The 21,891-nt window shown below is 47.1% G+C and overlaps 1 protein-coding gene across 1 annotated transcript in view; it reads left to right on the top strand.

Moving 5' to 3' along the window:
- The window catches only part of LOC144134644 (uncharacterized), a 33,560-nt gene extending 11,875 nt beyond the window's left edge, over positions 1 to 21,685 (top strand). Inside the window, exons 3-4 of the mRNA XM_077667510.1 lie at positions 18,287 to 18,342; positions 21,253 to 21,685. Coding sequence (XP_077523636.1) covers positions 18,287 to 18,342; positions 21,253 to 21,487 — 291 coding nt within the window. The 3' untranslated portion in view covers positions 21,488 to 21,685. The remainder of the gene's footprint in view (positions 1 to 18,286; positions 18,343 to 21,252) is intronic.
- Positions 21,686 to 21,891: the final 206 nt, after the last annotated feature.

Genomic DNA, 21,891 nt, shown 5'->3' with positions numbered 1-21,891 from the left:
TGACACCCGTCAAACAGTGGGATCATTGGAGAAGGTATATTCGCGGGTTGCCGTCCGGCTGGTCGAGGAGGCGGTCGTCCTTCCTTGGTCGGAGCACATTTTGTACGCGTTTGTGCCTTCAGATGTAGAGAGCGGCGCCGTGGGAGTGCTTGAGCCGGTCGACTCTCTCAGCAATGGCCTGAAGGCAGCCGCGTGCCTCGTGACAGTTAATGACGCCCACAGAGTGCCCCTACGGGTGGTTAACTGTAGCCAGCAGCCACTGAGCCTTCCCAAGAACAAAACATTGGCTTTCTTCACCTCTGCGATAGAGCAACGTGAGCCCACCGATACGGTACTCGCAACTGTAGAGCATGCTAGTCCTTCGGCTGCTCCAAAGGTGTCGTTCGATCTTTCTCACGTAAAATCCAGGGAGAGGGAGGCTCTGGCTGGTTTGCTGAACGACTTCTCGGAGGTATTCGCCGTGTCCAACCTGGATTTGGGCTGCTGTGGCGTTATAAAGCACAGGATAGAAACCGGCACTTCATCGCCCGTTTACCAGCGTGCGTACAGGATTCCTTACTCCCAACGTGAGGAGATGGAGCGGCAGGTGCAGGACCTGATTGATCGCGGCATTGTCGAACACTCAAAGTCACCCTGGGGAGCACCAGCACTATTGGTGGAAAAGCCAGATGGCTCGTATCGATTGGTAGTGGACTACCGCAAACTAAATGCCGTAACTCGCATCGATCCATACCCCATCCCCAATATACAGCAGACGCTTTCTCAGCTGGGCTCTGCCAGGTACTTCACGGTAGTGGACATGGCGGCGGGATTCTGGCAGATAGCAATGGATCCGGCAGATGCCGAGAAAACGGCATTCAACACGCCCTCAGGGCACTATGAATGGAAAAGAATGCCGATGGGTCTGGCCAACAGCCCTGCTGTCTGGCAGAGAACCGCTGATGTTATCCTGGCAGGTCTTCTGGGGAGGCTGTGCTTCGTGTATATGGATGACATTATCATATACAGTGGCAGTTTTGATAACCATTTGCGCGATATTGAGCAGGTTTTGGTGCGACTAAGAGCAGCGGGTCTCAAACTGAAGCCCTCTAAGTGCCAATTCCTCAAAAACGAGGTGAAATACCTCGGGCACGTTGTTTCAGCTGACGGCGTGCGACCGGACCCGGAGAAACTAAGGTGTGTCTCGGATTTTCCATCCCCGACTAGCGTCCGCCAGGTCCGGCAGTTTCTCGGCCTGATCGGTTACTACCGAAGGCACATAGAGGAGTTCGCCAAGCTCGCTAAGCCGCTCACCGCCTTAACAGCCAAAAATGTCGCCTTTCGCTGGGACGAAAACGCGGAGAATGCTTTTGGGGCCCTGAAAAGGAAGCTAATGAGTGCACCGCTGTTGCGCCACCCGGATTTTTGTTTGCCCTTCGTTATGGCCACAGATGCGTCAAAGTTCGCAGTTGGTGCCGTGCTATCTCAGGTTATCGAGGGCAAAGAACATCCCGCTGCTTTTGCTAGCCGACAGCTGAGCCCCACAGAGCAAAAGTACGGAGCTACGGAAAGGGAGTGCCTCGCCGTTGTCTGGGCAGTAAAGCACTTCAGATGCTACCTTTACGGCCGCAAATTCAAGCTAGTCACAGACTGCCATCCTCTGAAATGGGTGATGAGTGTCAGGGACCCTAGCTCGCGACTCGCTAGATGGAATCTACACCTGCAGGAATACTGCTTTGAAGTTGAGCACAAGTCAGGAAAGACGCATCTGAATGCTGATGCACTCAGCCGCACAGCTGCCGTGGCAGCTATAGATGAGTTTGTCCCCGTAGTCGACCCCGCCGAATTACGCACAGAGCAGTGCAAAGATCCGGACCTGAAGCGAATAATCGAAAGCTTAGAGGGCGCACCGTCTCACCCCGAACAGCTAGGTTATTTCATTGACAAAGACGGCACCCTGTGTCGGCTCACGAGGCCAACCAGGAAAGGGAGACCAGAGAAAACCGCTTGGGAGAGAGTCGTCATACCTCGGTCGTGGACAGAAAGGGTTCTTCGCGCGTTTCACGATGCGCCATGCGCCGGTCATTTTGGCGTAGCGAAGACACGCAGGCGTGTGGAGCGTTTGTACTTTTGGAGTGGCATGCGACAGGATGTTAGAGACTACTGTGCGAAGTGTCATTCCTGTCTCGAAAGAAAAACACCCAAGGGACGAAGACCAGCTCCAATTCAGCCGTTCCCTGAGGTTTCGGCTCCCTTCGAGCGGACAGGTATGGACATAATGGGCCCATTGCCCACGACCACTTCCGGAAACAAGTACATTTTAGTATTTGTCGACCACCTTTCAAAATACGCGGAAGCGGTAGCACTCCCAGATCAGAAGGCAGACACGGTTGCAAGAGCATTTGTCGAACAGATCGTGCTCCGACATGGACCCCCGAGGCAACTCTTGACAGATCGGGGAACGAACTTCGTGTCGCAGCTAATGAGGAGAGTTTGCGAGCTGCTTAAGATCGCTAAGAAGCAGACAACACCGTACCATCCGGCTTGCAACGGCGCGGTGGAGCGACTGAACCAAACCGTGGCCGGGTTCCTGTCGCATTTTGTTTCGCGCGACCAGCGGGACTGGGACTTGTGGCTCCCGTATGCAATGCTTGCCTACAATTCCGCAGCACACGAGAGCACGGGCGAATCGCCATTCTTTCTTCTCTACGGCCGAGACCCGGACCAGCCTAGTGAAGTGCCAGAGGGCCCCGGTCGTGTCCCATACGCTTCACTGGACGACTATAAGGTTGAGCTAGAATCGCGCTTGCAAGTGGCGAGGGACATCGCAAAGGAGTCCTTAAAGAAAGCGGCGAAGCGCAGGAAGGAGGTGCACGATCGCAGTGCTAGAGACGCGCCGTTTGATGTGGGGGACAGCGTGTACATTGAAAACTGCCAAAGGCAGATTGGGCTAGCTCGTAAGTTCCAGACGAAGTGGAGAGGACCGTGCGAGGTTCTCGAGAAGCTTTCTCCGGTAAACTTCAGAGTCCGAGACGTGAACCGGCGTTTGATAAGGATACACGCAAATCGCCTCAAGTCGGCACCGGTTCAGTATTCACGAAATGAGGAAAGGGAAAGCGCGGATTTTGATGGGGACAGAAGTGAAGCGGAGCGCGCAGATAGTTCGCAAGAAACGCCCTCTCCTGCATTTGTTCGGCAGGCGCCCGAGGTGACGGCCGGAATGCCACCGGATTTACTTCATGCATTGCTAGAAGAAGAAGCGCGTCAGGTTGCCGCGCAGATAAAGCCAGGAGAGGCTCCTGCCACGAGCCCTCGCGAGTCCCAAAGCAGACAAAGGGGCACAGACTTACTTAGTATGACTCATGAAGGCCGATATCCGCTGCGAAATCGGAAAGCTAAGTCGGACTAATGGCGTAAACAGAGCGGAGTTGTGAACTGGTTAGAATTGTGTAATGCCGCAGCTCATAACATTGCTATGTGCTTATGTGTTAAGTTATCGGAGTTGGTAGTTAAACCTTTCTGTCATTAAGTAACACCTGCACAGGAGAGCATGCGGAGTGCATGCAGAACCTGCCCTACTTCCTTTCGTTATCTATATTTTTGTCTGTGCCGTGATCGTGCTAGAAGTGGGAGCTCCTTTGTAACTGTGGTAAATTTATTTCGTCCAGTTTGGATTAGAAAGGAGAGGCTTGGGTGCTGAGTTTCATGTTTATCTGTAAAAGAAGATCAGTGCTGCCCCTGGAGACGCCAGTATTGACAGCGGAGGCATATGGTGTTGTGCAGTGGTGTTGAGTGCAGCGAAAAGTGTTTTGTCGGACGCACTGTGCGAGGCGATTCAGAAAGACAAGGGGAGCTGCGTGGACTCAAATGTTCGGAGAACATTCTTCTGGAGGGTGAGCGAGTGTGACATTCCGTGTGTGCTACGAGGATCCACGTTCGACGGCGCGGCGTAGACGGAGACCCGTGACAGCGGCATCATCAATTACCCAGCCATGCTCTTTGAGTGACGACCAGAAAAACCGGACCCGCCGCCGCCCCGGGGAAACAGGCTTTATCCTCCCCAATTTCCGGTTACATTCCAGGACAAGGGAGCTGTCAGCGGGCCAGAGCGCGCCGTACCACAGCCGACGCTATGCGATACCGCGAAGACGACATTCTTTCCCTCCCCCCCCTTTGTCGTGGGCTATCGCCGGGAAGGCACCCACAGCTTCCCAGAAGTGCCGCGACGGACACCTGTCATGGCGGACAGGCAGTACTCGCCAAGAATGTGGAAAGACAGGCGCTAGTGAATTAGCTCCGAAGAGAGAGCCTGTGTATACTCTCACTTGAGAGAGAGTGGTGGCGTTTTTGTTGTTTATTTAGTTTGTATTGTTAACAGACTCTGGGTTCGAGGCTAAGCCCAACCCAAAGGGGTGGTCCCCATCTCGCATGTATTTTTGGATTGGAGAATTGATGCTTTGGGCGGGCCACTGGAAATGACCGCCCTTAGTCCTTTGTTAATCAAGTGCTTAAAAGCACATGTAAACGGATGCAGTCCAGTCTGAGCTGGGGCTCCATGCTTAGCATGTAATGTGATGCTACTTAGGCACTAACCTGCCCGGTCGATGAGTAAAGTAGTGCAAAGTTTGTTCTGTTGTAAAATTATGCTCTGCTGTCATCATCTACAAGCTCGCCTCCTGTTCATCTTCCAAGCCGAACGACACTAGAGGAAGGGTTTGTGAACCATCCTCGAAGAAACGGACGACTATTGAAATTCTACTGCAAGCACGCTCAGGACGACATCGTTTGCCAAGAGGGCCTTCAGCGCCGAAGCCCGTCGGCGTGCAGCTTCTGCCAGCAACCGCTCGAGCCCAACTCCGGAGCCACTCCATCGCCCCCATGAAGTCGTCGGCACGTAAGCTCGGACGCCCCAGCCTCTGATGTATAATCTTAATCATGTGTAATTATTGAATATACCTGTTTGTTTAAACTGAGCCATACGGTGTCTCTTTGCCTCTCCGTCCCGTGTGGACCTGCGCATTATGGGGGTCATCACACTGTTTCTTACTTTCTTTTGACTTCTGTTTTCTAATCTGGCTCTCCTATCGATATGCAATATGCTGTTTCAAACTTTTTGCAGAGTAGCTTATGTTCACTTTCAATTGAAGACCAATTTCTTGTGTCTAATTCTTTTGCTGTTGTCGAATATTTCAAGCACAATAACACAGGCTTGGGCGGTATGTTTAGCATTGATGTACAGGACCTATTTTACTCATTACCTCATGACAAGCTCCTCCAGTGTGTTAATAGATGTATATTAGAAGATAATGATGAACAAGCATTCATTACGAAGTGTGGGGTATCTGTTGGGTCTTTTTTTGGAGCTTCTGTTTTTTTATTTAGAATCCACCTTTATTGCTTGGGAAGGAAAACTGTTCATCCAAAGGACTGGGGTGTGCATTTGCTCAAAGGTGGCTCCTGTGCTAAGTAGTGTCTTTTATCCTACGTTGACAGAGTTTTAAAGGTTAGTTTAGGTGACACTGTTAAGCGCGTCTTCCGGTATGTCGATGATTATGTGGTTTTTGCTGAAAGCGTTGACTTTAAGAGACAAGTAGAAGAAATCTTAAAAACTTTTGTCGACAATAGTTATGGTTTAAAATTTTCCTTTGAAACCCCGGACAACAATCAACTACAGTTCTTGGATATCAGACTGGAACTAAGACTGGATCACGTTTGTTGGTCCTTTCTGCAGCGTTCGGAGAAGCCTTTGCTTAGTTTCCACTCAGGGCATTCTAAGCTGGTAAAGTGCGGCATAGCAGTGCCGTGCTTAGGATCAGCAATTGCAAAGTCGTGTGTTCACGCTATGGATAACAGTTTCAAGCAACAGGTCCAGAGGCTGAAGTCAGCAGGTTTCCCTAATGGCGTGATCACACTAGCCTGCAATAAACTCCTGAAAAAGCTTAGGTCATTCAGTAAACCCGATTCACCAGAGCCTCCCAGTAACGAGAAAATACAGTGTGCAGTAATTTCGTATATTCTCAGATTATCCCACCGATTAAAACACGTAGGCACTAGATACTGGGTAAGGGTACTGTTGTCAGCTCCCCAAAAACTTGGAAAAATTTGCGCTATGGTCGATAGGAGAGCCAGATTAGAAAAAAAAAGTCAGAAGAAAGTAAAAAAATAGTGCAATGTAAAACATGAGTTGCTGTTTGCACCTTGTGCCGAGGGAGTGGTATATGAAGTGCCCTTCACATGCGGAAAGAGTTATATAGGCCAAACTGGTAAATGTATAAACACACGGCTACGCCAACATAATTTGTCTATAAATGTGGCCCCTTCCTCTAATTTGGCCCTGCATTACAGAGACTGCGAACTTAACCATTCTAACCCGTTGCAAAAAATTGCATGTGTACCTCTGTTCATTAGTACAAAAATTCTGTATGGGCATTCCAATCAGCTAACAAGGGAATTATCTGAGGCATTTCATATTCACAAAAACACCGACATGTGCGTCAGCACACCATCTGTTGTAATCCACGATTGTGAAATTCGGTATCTTAATTCAACACAGTGATTTGTTTTGTCATTCTGAGAGTAAGCGCATGCGCTGCTGGCTGCCTTGTGTGAGCTATTTAACCTTATGTGTTTTTTTCAAGTAAACTTCAGTTGATAGTGGCGCTTGTCCTTCGTTTTCTTTCTCTTTGTGTCCCCCGTAGCAGCGCTTTCTAAAGATTTAAAACGATGTACCAACTCGCTCAACTGTCCGTGTTAAATCCCAGAATATAACCCCTATATATTATCCCCTATATATAGCCTTCATTGATTACGAGAAAACATTTGAATCTGTGCAAATCTCAGCAGTCATGCAGGCATTGCTGAAATAGGGTATAGAAGAGCCTTATGTGAAAATACAAGAGAATCCGCGTCTTTCGGGTCAGTAGTAGAGCACGGCAGCTATAATGACAGAGAAGTTCTTCAATTAAACGCTTGAACTGGTCATGATTGCAGCACATTACCAAGGCAACAGCAAGATTATTCCCGTCCTTCGGTGTGTGTTCGAAAAAAGAGGAAAGATGGGCTGGTGGATTCGCTGAAGGTGGGTACACGGTCTTGTCATGGCTGAGGCGGAAGGAGTGCAATGTGCTGGTAGAATGGCAGAATTACGCCTGGATTCATAATAAAATTGATAGAAGAGGAAGAGGCAGGCGACTTTGTCATGGTATAGAAGAATGAGGAGGTTAGCTTTCAATTTAGTGGTATGTGACGTCTATGAATAATCGAAAAAGTTAAAACGCGCCGCACGGTTCAAAACGGATTCTAGTAAGTTGGTGTTAGATCGTTGTGGGTCCCAGATAGCGCGTGAGTATTCGAGTTTACGCCGTACAATGTGCAGTATGTTAGTAATTTTACTGAACGAGGGGCTATCCGACGGTTGCGGAGTAAATATCCGGTTTTGTTGTATGATCGGTCTATGAGAGGTCGGTAAACAGGTTATTTACTAAGTATCCGCAAGTAGTCACAGAGCTAAAGTGAGATCAAGAAAGAGGTTTATTTACGGATCGGGCGGGATTGTCTGCGATAGATGGTATGAGATTATTACTAAATAATTAAAGACATAGACCATTCTTCGCAAAATGTTTTTTTATGTTATCAAGATCGGTCTGAAGCGCCTTAACATCGTTTATGTTGTAATAGGGCGATAGATCACACAGTTTTTCGAAAAGCAATTGGCATTCCTTTTGTCTTCGCAGTCCTTTTAGACGATTGTTGATTCGCCGGCCCGTCTGACCTTTTTGGCGCGTTGAAGGGACTGCGAATAACACTAGAAAAGGCAGTATTTAGCGTTTTTCGCAACAACTGCAATTTTATGCAAACACAAGAACCGTCTTGCGCGATCAATGTTCGAACCGTGACATATAATGCAATTTTAGGGGCTGTCAGTTGCGATGATGCGCAGGAAATGCATTTGCACTTGTACTCGCTAGTCTATTCAGGTTGTCATTCTATTTCAATTCTATCTGCCTTCAAATTATGTTCTTGTAATTTCTTGGGTTTAAGGTCCCAAAGCGACTCAGACTATGAGGGACGCTGTAGTGGAGGACTCCGGAAGTTTCGACCACCTGGGGTTCTTTCACGTGCACTGGCATCTCACAGCACACGGGCCTCAAGCATTTCGCCTGCATCGAAATGCAACCGCCGCGGCCGGGATCGAATCCGCGTCCTTCGGGTCAGCAGCTGAGCGCCATAACTATTTAACCACTATGGCGGGGCAAATTATGTTCTATTTTAGTTCTGATCCTATTATTATTCGAATTATATTCGTAATCTCTCCTTTCATATATTTTGCTCAGCCATTCCTAGCTCAGACCCATGGTCCAAGCTCTCAGTCTGTTCCCCTCTAAGTGAAGAGATTTTCCCCTCCACCTCCCTCTGCCACCTGTCAATCGTGGTAGATGGCAGGTGGAGAGAGAGACATTTCCTCTAAACACTACCTGCCATCGTTGGCAGGTGGATGTTTCACAAGTGCGGCGGCGCCCCGTTGACGCCGACGCCGCACAGTGTTCGCCTTCATAGCCTTTCTAATGTTTTTGCGTTAAGAAAGGAAAAGAATATGTAGACGAGACACTGGAATCTCTTGCTGATCATAAGGTACGATTCCTAGACGTTATTTGAAGTTGTAACGGCAGCGTTTCTTGCAGTCTTGATGGTTTCTAAGCATTGTGGTCCTTTGGTTCACTGTGTGTTAAACGCGATGACATATGCACTGTATATACACATATACACTCTGTATGTCATCGTTCACCATAACATATTCAGTTTTCAGTCCACGTGAGTACTGACCACTTCCGTTTTCTTGTTTTACGCGTGTCTTCGCACTCACTAGTTTTTTTTCGTCATGCGTCTGACTTCGGTACTCGACTGTACGAAAAATGTTGAAAGCATGTCCGCAGATATCACCCACCTGAATGAAAAACACAAGAAAGCACTTAGGCTCCGCTTTAACGGTATGACACGATAGTGTTAATCGGGAATGCCCATATATGCGAAATTGGCCATTCTCTACTTTATATTCATACATCGCTAGGAGTCTTCATACACTACTGGCGCAGTGCTGCAGCGGTTAAGCGATGCGCCACTGCTCTGCGATGGCAGGTGCTGCCAACGGTGGAGCTTGTTAAACCAAGGTTGCTCTTCCCAAGCAACCTCTCGCGACCATTCATTAATTTGATTGCCACTTGCAGCGGTGCACAGTTTGTTGGTGGGCAGATTATGATGACGCCTCAAGGCTACGTGATCTAGGTGGCCCACCTGCCCCCTAGGCAGCTTCTCTGGGGATTTTTGGGGGGATTTTTCGTTCACTGTCAGCGACGCCGACGACGCCACCGATTGTTTGCGACACAAACACTTTAAAGTCATCGCGTTAATATTTTATTTACAATAGTGATAACTCCTGTTGAAGGAACTGTGGCAAAGTGGGATTTACATAATAGGACACCAATAGCAAAAACATAGAGAAACCGCCAGTTACAACAGTGTCAACAAACATTCTGACAACTCTGTGACGGTCTTAACGTGATAATAAAAAGTTAACTACACCAAATCATGCTACATTATCGGCAACAAATTCGTCAAAATCATTTAGGAATACAGCAGGTTAAACGAGTTCATTCCAGTCTATCATAGTATGCGGAAAGAAGGACTATTTAAACACAGCGTTCTTTCATTGAAACCGAAGTAAAGTTATTCCTATTTCTATTTGGGTAACCAGACGAAAGTGCAATATACTCGGATGTGTTGCTCTGGAAATGACTCTTTAGTATTTGGAACAAGAAGCCCAAGCGATATAACTTTTTTTTTCTGAAATGAATACCAAGACCAAGATCTGCTTTCAGAACCAGGTTAGAAACTGAGGTTACGCTGTACTTATGAAAGATAAATCTTACGTAAAGAAACAAAATAAAACCAAGTGACGGTTCGCAAAAGATGTCAGTTGGAAAATTCCGGCACCCTAAATTATACTGTATTTGTATACGGGACTTAAACGCGACCCACAGCAGTTTCTCTGTGGCACTCGAAACCAAAGACATTGGGCAGTCGTGGCCTAGTTGTCTGGACGTCCGCCTCGGCTGCGGGAGGTGGTTGGTTCGAAACCCACCACCGGATGCCCACCGGTAAAAATGGGTACAAGCCACCCCTGGTCCGGCGCCCGGCTTCTTCAGGGGTGTGTGCTTGGAGGAGCCTCCGCAAACCCCGCTGCGCCCCTTCGGGGGCAAACCCAGATTCGAACAACTCAGCCTTTAATTGTGGTTCGTTTTTCACTCCCAAGCGAAGAGTTCGACTCAAGGCTCGTACGCTCTAACCAGCGTCAAGTTCAAACACTAAGGTCCTTCGTCAGAAGGGATTCAGAGTATCACTGCGGTCATGGGCTAGTCTGGCTTTTCGGCTGTCCGACTTTGTAAGCCATTTCTCAGGCTTTGTTTTTATTTGAACATGTAAACTTTTGTAAGACTCTCAACCTTCGCCGTAATAGTAGACGTGATAACGCTTTTCCTCTTTTTTATTTTTTAATTACTGTAACATCATTGCACATCCCCAAATCATTTCACTGTCATACTCACCACAACGCGTTCACCTGGTGCCCCTCTAAAACTATTGAACCAACGATCCTTTGTGGCCATATTCTTTCTCCTCCTCCGTCCATGTTTTAACCGATAAGGTACCAGTGTACAACTTGATAAAAAATGTCTTCACACCCGTCGGCGCCACCAATTTTCTTACTCTTTTTGAAACATTTCCTCCTTGGTCTCCACTATAACAAGATCGGTGCAATGGCTCGGGTAAGAGACAGCCAAGAATCTCTGAGAACTTGCTTACGCGTGACATTCGTAAGGTATTCGAAACCTAAGCGAATATTTTAACCCGAAAAGCAAAGATCAATTCGTTCAAAAACCGACTTGCACTGTATCTCATCCCGTCTGCCGTGGAAATAACATAGCTTGAGAAAGCCGAAGAAAGCCTCACTTGGATGGAATTCCCGAGAGAGGGTTGCGTTGATCCCGAAACATAAATGTTGACACCACCTGCCTCAGGTCAAGTATGGCCAGTAAAGACCCCCTTTTCTCAAACGCAGAAATAAATTATCGTGCTTAGTCCTCCTCGTCAGTACTGCCAAACAAAAACTGCGAAGATACGATAAAACTTTTAAATGCTAAGTCGAGAGCGCGAAAGGACCTCCAAGAAATCGGACACTTTTGAAACCAGGTTTACACTACGTATGTTTGCGCGCGAGAAGATAGACAGTTCCTTTCCCGACGATTTCTGTGTACGCATGGGCAGTTCTTGAATCGTTATCTCGACGCCTATCGAGAGGAACACCTAGGTATTTGGCAGGGACATGTGACCATTTTGCTTATGCATGAAACAAAAGCGCTGATGCCAAGTTTATATGCCAAAGACCCACATAATTGTCAACATTGACAATGCTAATTGTTACATCAGAGAGAGAGAGAGATAAAACATTTATTATTTCATTGAAGTGTTCTACGAGCCAGGTAGGCCGACTCCTCAGTTCAGGACTCCGTCGGCTTGGGCGGATGCCTGGACCAGTCTGATGATGCGACACTGGTCCTCCAGACCATTGCGTCAGGGCTGCCTCCCACTGCTCGTATGATGTCTGTAATGTTTTAGATGAGGTGGTTTTTGGGGACAATTCCAGGATATGTGAAACAGCGTAGGCTTATCGCCGCACCATGGACAGAAGGGGCGGTATTTGGAAGGGTGAATGAAGCTGTACAAGTACAGGTTAGGGATGGTATTCGTTTGTATTCGCCTCCAAAATGTGGCTTCTTCTGTGGTGAGATTAATATGGGGAGGGGGATATATTCTACGATCTAATCTAAGTATCTCCAGCCGTTCCCCATAGTTTGATGGTAGAGGGGTGAGGTACGGGCAAGGATCCGCTCGGTTTGTTAACTCACGAGCTAGATCGTTTGCCGCCTCGTTGCCTTCAAGTCCTGAATGGCCCGGGGTCCAAGTAATGTTACGGGGGCGTTGAAGTGTAGGTGAGAGGCCCAACGGTATGAGTAGAGCCGCTGTCATTTTTGGGACTCTCCCTGTAATGTAATATTGACAGGCTCGCTTCGAGTCAATTATTATGTGTGCTGATTTGTCCGCCAGATCACAATGCCTTATGGCAAGGGCGATGGCGGAGGCTTCCGCCGCGGCAGGATCCTCAGCCCGGAGTGAAACACTCGTCAGTAGTTGAAAATTGTGGTCAAGGGCGACTGCAACAAAGATGCTCGGTTCAGTGTACGCCGCCACGTCTACATAGACTGCTTTGTGATCTGACTCTAGACGCCGGCGTAGATGAGTGACCCTAGCCTCCCATCTGCCTTTGTGGATTTCTGGATGCATATGTTTTGGGAGCGGAGCCACCGAGATCTGTCTTCCTATGTTTGCAGGTAGGGAAGTGTGTCGCCAGAGCTCTTGTAGATCTCGTGGTGTACCAATGCGCTGAATAATGGCTCTTCCGGCGGTGGTCTGTTGGAGTCGGGCTCTCTGCGATGCTAAGATGCATCTCTGATCTGAAAGGTGTTGTGGACTCCAAGCTTGATTAGACGTTCGGTCGAGGTGCTTGGAGGAAGGCCGAGAGCTGTTTTGTACGCGCTGCGAATGACAGTGTCGGCCTGCTTAAGTTCTCCCTTTGTGAGATGATGATACGGAAGGCCGTATGCTATTCTGCAGATAACCAAGGACTGTATGAGACGAAGAGTGTCTTCCTCGCGCATGCCTTTCTTGTGGCGTGTTGTACGACGAATCATACGTGTAATTTTGTGGGAAAAGTGCTTGGCCTGCAACGTTTTTGAGGGATGATCTCTACCAGGACGTGATGTAGATTGGTTTAGTGAATAGTGTGCTGCACAGCCGTGATCGTCTTTGGGACCAAGGTGGCGATCCTTGGAGATCTGTCATTTATAACCGTGTAATATCCCGTAAGGGTAGTCTGTGTGCCTGTTTCTTGTATACAGATCACGTCCAGAGTTATTATAGCGTTTTGAATGATGAATTTTAGGGAGCTTTTTTTGCGGTTGATGCTACGACAGGCCCACTGCCATATTTCTAAACTTTCTTGATGGTAGGTATTTCTATGCTGCGCCATCCAGACTAAGGACTAATTCGGAATCGCTTACGTCGCCTGAGACGGTCGAGCGACGGTAGTACATCAGAAAACCTGCGAACCAGCAACATCGCATGTTTTATGCTGCTCGGGTCGCTACAAAAAATATCCACATCATCCGCATAAGCCAATACTTCAAGGCTTCAAGTTCAAAACCGCCAATACAGGCGTAATTTATTATATTCCGGCAATGCGGATTTGGGTATAGAGCGAAAAATAACGGTTACAATGGGCAGCCTTGGCGCTCGGATGCTCTAACCGCAATTGTGTCTGTAATCTGTAATTTCCCGGTTAACCACTATATTTGTGGTACAGTTACTATACGCCGTTTTAATCCCCTTTAAAATTACTTCTGCAACACAGATATGATCGGGTATCATAAACAGAAAGTCATCATATAGAAGGTGAAACGCCTTCCCTGAATCGATTTGCAACGCTGCCACTCGCCTAAAGTCGGCGCCTCATAACATTCTAGTATACTCCGAATGACAAGAAGATTCGTGAATATGGTCCGCGTTTTAATTCCACACGTCTGGTGGGAGCGCACAAAGGTGTCCATAACTTACAGTAAACGTTTGGCTAATATTTTCATTAAACGTTTATAATCAACATTAGTAAGCATTATCGGCCGATAACCAGACATTTGCACAAGCTTAGCTTGATCGTCTGTTTTCAGTATACTTACTGTATGTGGACGAGAAAACGATGGTGCTAAAATACCCATTCTAAATGACTCTTCATACACGCGTTGTAAAATTAGAGCAGTTTCGCGTTTGAACGCTTTATAAAATGCCACTTATTCCGGCGGGACCAGGCTATTTCCCCAAGTGGAGCTCATCGTTGGCGTATTCAAATTCCGCCGTTGATAAGTCGGCAGACAGGACGTCAGTGTCTTCACTGGTCAGTCGAGGTAATAGACTTTAAATTTCAACCTGAAAGGCTTGTACATCCTCCCATTTGAAAGCGAACAAACCATGAGGACCGGACTGCTTCCTGTGGCACAAACCAGTGTCAATAGAACACGTCTAATTCATTGCTGGGATGCGAAGCTGTTTTGGGACGTGCTCCAGCGGACAACATAGACTTGCCCTTGATGCTGTATGCTGGACGTTTCAACGTGGAGGATGCTGGAGGTTGAGCCGCATCTTTTCAAATACGATGCATTCTTCCTTCATGGCCTCCACAGTATTTACCGCTGCAGCATTACTGTAAGCCACAGCGATCAAGATGCGCAGTCTGTCCGCGATTACTTCAGAGAAAACGTGTTTAAGCTGTGTGAGGTGTTCAAAGAGCTATGTTTTGTAGATCGTTATCAGTTTTCTGAACCAGTTGTGTAGCTTGAAACGTTTTTGAGTGTCCCATGTGAACGAAACGCATGTCCACTCCTGATATTTGAGACTGCAGTGATAATATTAATAATTGGTTTTTTGGGGAAAGGAAATGGCACAGTATCTGTCTCATATATCGTTGGAGACCTGAACCACGCCGTTAGGGAAGGGATAAGGGAGGGAGTGAAAGAAGAAGGATGAAGAAGGTGCCGTAGTGGAGGGCTCCGGAATAATTTCGACCACCTGGGGATCTTTAACGTGCACTGACATCGCACAGCACACGGGCGCCTTAGCGTTTTTCCTCCATAAAAACGCAGCCGCAAAACCAATTATTATTATTATCACTGCAGTCTCAAATATCAGGAGTGGACATGCGTTTCGTTCACATGGGACACTCAAAACCGTTTCAAGCTACACAACTGGTTCATAAAACTGATAACGATCTACAAAACATAGCTCTTTGAGCACCTCACACAGCTTAAACAAGTTTTCTTTGAAGTAATCGCGGACAGACTGCGGTACAGAACACGTTTTTGCGACCTATTGTAAACTGTAGAAACAGGCAATAAAGAGCACAAAAGAATACCCTTTGTGGCACATTCGTTGAGCGCTCGCCTGGAATGCCGAGGGCTTGAGTTCGAAACCCGAAACCTGATTGTTTTTTTTTCATTTCAAACTTCTGGCAATAGTTTCGACGCGTTGCGAAGGCCCTCCTGTCAATCCTAGGTCATGGCGAAAGCTTTTCGGCCGAACGAGATGTATGCTTTATAATATGAAAGTACTTTAAGAGTTACCGAACAGTTAGGACCGACAGCATCCTTGACTTCAGCTGAGTTAATGTATGAACATAAATTCAGACCTTACGCAGCAAGCTGGCAGCCACTGCTTGCAATCAATTTTTTTTTTCACGATGGGGCCTATTCAGTGCATCCCTGATTAAGAAAGCTTTTTGTCCGCTTTCTTTCCTGGCGGTAATGTAGACGCCTTTGTGCCATGAGAAGCAGAAACCTCTATTGGGCGCAAGATTTCGCCCAAAAAAGCAAGTGCTCATTGTGCACGTAAGGTTTTCGATCAAGTAAACATTGATTTCGTGCTCACTCAGTGTTATTTCTCTTACAGTTAATGTAAGCCGTGCTTTTGTTTTTCATGAGACGCGCTAGGGTGTTGGTTTTGTGCTTGGAAGCCCGCGGAGAGCCACAATGTCAGATTTCGACACGATTTAAAAATTAATCAAGGTTTCAACCAGTTTCAACTTTAATAATAGGTCTTCCTTTGAACAAGGCAGCAATTGCGCTGATCTCCAGGTTAAGTACGCAGCTGTGCTGTGCGTGGCACTCAAGTCATTGTGCTGAAGCCATATCTATTCTGCAAATTTATTATCTTCAATCAGGTCAACTTGTTTTTACACGAGCAAAAGTTTTATCTTGTTCACCTTTAGCGATAGCACTTCATGATATTTAAATGACATCTGTTGCCATTTCCACACACTCTGTATTCGGCGACAGGTTTTCCTGGCACTAAAGGGCAGGCCACATTGGCGGGGCGTCTGTAATTGTCTCATTCCGCTTAATAGTTTGGCCGCACGCTGGCACGCCTGGCGCGTTGACCTTTCCGCGGTGCCAACTTGCCGCTGTGGCGCTGTGGATTTAGCGTTCGGTTGCTGATTCCAAGGTCGCGGACCAGTTAAAGCCACTCCGCCCCCTCCGAGTATTGTCGCTTGGTGGCGACCGCTTGCACGTTGTTGGAACGGGGAGCTATGGGTTGAATGCCCCGGCACCCTTGACGGCCCTCGCAGTTTCGCTTACGCTCCTCATCAGGACCGTGGCTTTCTATCGCATTACTTATGCGTTTATTTCTATTTTCCTTTCAAAATCTACGTCTCACTTTTACGCTGCTCCTGAAGTTTTCTTTTTTTGTTTGTTTCCGACGAGAACGCGGCGGCGGGAAACCCACGAGCCGAGCAGTTGGCTTAAGACCCGCCGCGGTGGCTCAGTGGTTAGCGCGTTCCGGGTTCGAACCCGACCGCTCGGCAGCGGTTTTATGGAGGCAAAACCCTAAGGCGCTCGTGTGCTGTGCGATGTCAGTGCACGTTAAAGGTCCCCAGGTGGTCGATTATTCCGGAGCCCTCCACTGCGGCACCTCTTTCTTCTTTTCTTCTTTCACTCCCTCCTTTATCCCTTCCCTTATAGCGCGATTCGGGTGTCCAACGATATATGAGACAGATACTGCGCCATTTCCTTTTCCCAAAAACCTATTATTATTATTATTAGCAACATGTGTTGCAGCGCGAACCACAAGAAGGGACGACGACAGACAGAGTGAAAAAGAGCGCTGACTTCCAACTATTTATTTTCCTGATAGGCCACGCATTTATACACATTTGAACCTTCAGCAGGAAAGGGCAGGCAAAGCAATCAGCATGAAAGGCATAGGAGATTAGGACAATCACCATCGATCCAGAAACTTCAGCTCTTTCTTCGTTAGAACAACTGATGGCATGCTTACACACCTGTCCTCTGCACGAGCAATATCAGTTGTTCTAACCAAGAAAGAGCTGAAGTTTCTGGATCGATGGTGATTGTCCTAATCTCCTATGCCTTTCATGCTGATTGCTTTGCCTGCCCTTTCCTGCTGAAGGTTCAAATGTGTATAAATGCGTGGCCTATCAGGAAAATAAATAGTTGGAAGTCAGCGCTCTTTTTCACTCTGTCCGTCGTCGTCGTCCCTTCTTGTGGTTCGCGCTGCAACACATGTTAGATATGAACCAACTAGCCCGCCAAGCAACCATTCTATTATTAGCAGTTGCTTGGAGATTTCGGTGCGTGGGGACGTGAGTGAGCTCAGCCAGGGAAATGGTCGGCAAGCGAACCTAGGCGGGTGTCTGCGCATAGAACACGACGGTGGCGGCTCCGAAAACGCGTGCCCAAGTTCGACTGTATCGGCAAAACCTCATCAGCCCCGCGACGATCATCCGCAGCTCGACGCTCTCTGCGACCGGACCTTGCCACCTCCCAACTATGCCACCGTTTCTCGTAATTCACTTCAACTCATCTCTTTGTTTCGTGTTGCTCACTGTTTCTCGTCTTAATCCTTTGTACAGCGTTTCTTTCTCGCGTGGCATTGTTGTATAGCACTCGCCCTGATGTATCCTTCTTTGTGTTAATTGTAGTGTTCATGTCCCCATTTCGTGCTTGTTATTTGCATCGCGCCTGTGTACGGACGCTTCTTGGTGGGCTTGGTTTTCTGTCCTTTTGTTGTTGTTTTTCCCAAGTAAATGGGTTTGTTACGGAACTTGTATACGTCTAATGCCTCCGGTCAACGGCTAATCAGGCGTGGCTCGTATTGCCGCTCAGAAGTCGAATCTCATCTTTCGCACGCGGGGTGGAGAAATTTGTGTCTGCTGCCCCTCAAATTTGCGGAGCCTGCAGGGCTTGGCAGGCTATTCCAATTAATTATAATTTCGGCGCCAACCAACCATCAAGCCGGCCAGAATATTCTGACAACTTTATACCAGACAAGTGGAGTCAGGGCGTTATTTTGCGTCCTAGACAATTGGGCCTGAAAAGTACCGCTTCTAATTACTGCATAATTCAATTGTTTAAATCCTTTTTGCAAAGAGAAGTCAGGACTAACTGCCGTCAGTATACTATTCAGACAGATCCGGCCCTTGTGGGCATGGGGATGAATTCTGTCTCTTGTGGAAAGATGTATCTGCGGTTTACTTGTTCCACACGTATCTTCGCTCCAAACAAAAGGGGTAGGGAGAGAGCTTTCTCGGAGAGTGATTTAAATTTTGCCTGATTTTCTTCTTTGTTTACAGGTACCAGGCATGTGGACACCAATCAAGACTGCTGAAGAAGCGAAAAGCCAAGCGAAGTAAGCCATAATATGGGATTTGGTGTTAAACGAGGCCATAATGAGCCGTGCTTTAGAGACAGTGCAGCAGCATCGCTCTGTTATGATTATACAATGCGCAGCCTTGAATTCCTGCTACGTCGAGCGCTCTGTTATCGACTTTTAACTGCACACCGCTGACTACACCAAAGTGCACATCAAAGTTTCATTCTGTTCCGTCTTTTAGTTTAAAAGCCAAGGGCGTTCGCATTGTCAAAGGTGTTGAGATTAGTCCGTTGCTTTCCCTACTCCGCTCCAGTTATTTGATGTGAGAAGCCCTTGTGATCATGATGTGAAAATGTTGTTTTTGAAAGTGATGCTGATGACTGCAGGTTTTTCCTTGAGGCCTTGACATTTTAAATACTTCCTAGCGATAATTTTGCAATACAGAGTTCCAATACCATAGAACGATAGTGCGGTATCTAATTAGGATTGCTTTCTAGGTGAGTTCGTAATGCAAAATAAGGTGCTCAAATTTAAAGCAGGCCACTGCACATAGTGATATTGAGAAAGGACAGAATGTGTGACAGGGCTTATCGGAATGAATAGCATCGATTACTTGGTGCCTTACATGTTAGCGGAACTTATTGTTCATAAAAGCGTCGCTATAGTAATCGGTTTAATTTTATAATTGTTGCAAGCATCCTCGGCTTGGTTGTTGGCTCTTCAAAGTATGAAGCACCGCTAAGAAGACAAGTCCTTTCACAACAGGCCTGTCTTGCTCGCCTGCCACACCTAACAAGTCAGTCTCTCTCGAGGTCTGTAAGGCACTGCTTATTAGGGAGGGAAAAAAATGAAAACTCTTTTGGCTTTTGTAGAGTATTTGGATAGGTACAGGGCCACGTGCTTCCCTAAATTTTCTTGCCCTAGGTGCTTTATCGCTGAGCATTCAGCATGCAAACTATTGGAATATCAAACACGTGAGAGGGATCACATGATACAGAATGCAAATCATGCTCGAAGAAGTTGAGAAATGCTACAGAAATTCAGATACCTATGCTGGTTCCGACGCCTCCTGCTGAAATCATTTAGCACGCTGCATCAACAGACATGTTCCGCGAGTCACTCTAGTAACCGATTTGACTGATAGCTCACACATCTAAACTTAAACGTATTGTTTTGTGTAATGCAGAATCTATATTAAGCGACATCACTACTATACGAAGACGTTCTCGGGTCCCTTGCTTAATTCATTTCTGTGCTCAATGCCCTTCTGGATAGCACTGTTCCTGGAGTGATATAAATTTATTATCTAAAAATGACTAATAATACGAGAGGTGCGAAGACGTAATGTTTGGGTCTGCAAATTCGTAAGCTTTGCTTAGAAAACAGTCCAAAAAATAAAATTGCGAACAGTATTCGTGTCTCTTGTAGAACGAATAAATGAAAACAGATGCGGGCATCCTATTCCTTAGTCAGAACAGTTTTTGTTCCTGTCAGGCATTCTGTCTGCTCTTCATACCATGTACCTGGAAGCAGGCGGCAAATACGAACACGAAATATAATGGGGTGGTGCAGAGATCTGCCGCTTTCGATACGCTGCTTTTGGAGCATTGAGGTGGGTGGTGGGGTGTAGCTTCTGAAAGGTGGGTGTGGATGGCGCGTAGAGGCTTGTAGGTGTAGCATTCTTATCGGAGGGTGCTTCTTCCGGAGAATGGAAACGTCGCACACACAGAGACCGCAAAATTTGGGGGGAAAATATATACTGCTAACGCAGTAAGAACGTGCATGCCGCTTCGCGATTTGCCGAAGCATTTCTAAGGTCTTGGCGTCGGACGCATGCAAGCGGTTATCGCAGCGACTTTCTCCCTCATAAATATGGTCTATAAACATTCCGCAGAGCTATTATAGATTACACTGCCTTCTTCTAGCTCTTTCATTTCATCTATTCATAGTTTATGGACTGTCTATAGAAAAAAGTGTACACAAAGTGTACAGCCATAAGTCAATAAAATGTCAATAGGCTGGGGTTGTTTTGTCCATAAAGCAGTCTATAAAATTTGTCTATAGAAAGTCTATGGATAGTCTATAGGCGGTCTAGAAGAATTTTGTAAGCGGCTAAGAGACAAGTTTGGCAGCTTTTCTCAGTTGTTTTCAGTATATAGCTGTACCAACAAAGCACGGCAGTCTCTAACTCTAAACACATCCAGTACTTGTGATGCGACTTGCGAACCTTCGACGAGTCGTGCTGGGCGACCAAACCTAAAATTAGCGGTATAATCAAACTCACATACAACCTGCATAAATGCCGAAAGCTTGGCAAGTTGGTGCAGGTCCCTTTTTAATAAGCTCGCTGAATGCGAACAGACTGGACACGGAAAGCAAAAGAGTTGGGCACGGCAAAGCGCAATAAGTACAGCGCTCAGGTGAGATAAAACGACAGACGGAAGATGCGCTCTGAGCTTTACACCAACTTCCCGCTCTGCGCTTTAAACTAGAAAAGTGGAAAATAGTGTGGTGCAACCATTTTCAAGTTCATTTATGCTTGTTCTTTCTTGGTGTACACTTATTAGGTCTGCTTTGAAACGAAGCTTTAGTTGTGTGTCAGCTCCTGCTTCGTCTGCTTTGTTCGTGTTTCTTGTGCTACCCATCATTTCGTTGTTTCACAATAAACAAAAGTACCTTTTTATTGAGCGTCAATTAACATACCTATAAGGATGTCCTTGGAACGCAATGAACTCTATTTGCCTCACAGCCGACTAAAAACCAATCCCGACGGCGTTTTTTGTGGTCTCGCTATATAAATCTGGAAGAGGTGTTAATTGGTGTCTATACCATAGGCTGTCTGTAAACCTGCCGCACGAAGTTTTACCTACATTATGAGTGAAACCCGGAGAGAGGGGTTCCAAACGGGTGGATATCGTACACTCTAAAGAGCCCCATACGCTGCAGGATCGTCTTGCCTATCATCGTAGCCGCCCTCATCCTGGGCATTGTCGGGGCCCTCATCTTCTCCATGGTGGTCTCCGGCCACAGATCCAGGCGGCACCTGCACGTGCACAACACCCATGGTGCCAACGCCACTGGCGCGTCAGCCGACATCGGCCACCCCGACAGGACGGTTTCGGGCTGGAACAGCGACGACGCCGGCACCAAGCCGTCGCAGCGCGCTGCCCGACACCACTAGCACGGAATGCACTGCCCTCACGGGGTTCTGCTCGTGTATTCCTGGACGCAATGTCTAGGATATGGCAAAAATGTGAATAACTCTAGGTCTCCGTCGCTTTTTCACCTCACACTGCCACCACTCCCAAATTTTTCTATCACAAGATTACCAGCCACCAGCAGCGTTCGTATTACAGAACGTGGACCTTCTATTCGCATCTGCACGCCTTCTGTGAACCACTAGCAGTCAACTGGTCGCAGAAGCAGCCCTCCCAAGACGCGGATATTTCATATCATACATCATGCAGCGTATGTGCAAAGCACAACAACCAAGCTTTCTTGCAATGGAAGGCAGCGTTATTATTAAGGTCAGGGAGTAAGTGCAACAAATTCTTCTTCTTCTTCTGTTATTTGCTCGCGTTGAGA

This window comes from Amblyomma americanum, chromosome 5 (assembly GCF_052857255.1).
Source record: "Amblyomma americanum isolate KBUSLIRL-KWMA chromosome 5, ASM5285725v1, whole genome shotgun sequence".
Taxonomy (NCBI): Eukaryota; Metazoa; Arthropoda; class Arachnida; order Ixodida; family Ixodidae; genus Amblyomma; species Amblyomma americanum.
The sequence above is the reverse complement of the archived record's forward strand: the minus strand, read 5'-3'. Positions and strand labels throughout refer to the sequence as shown.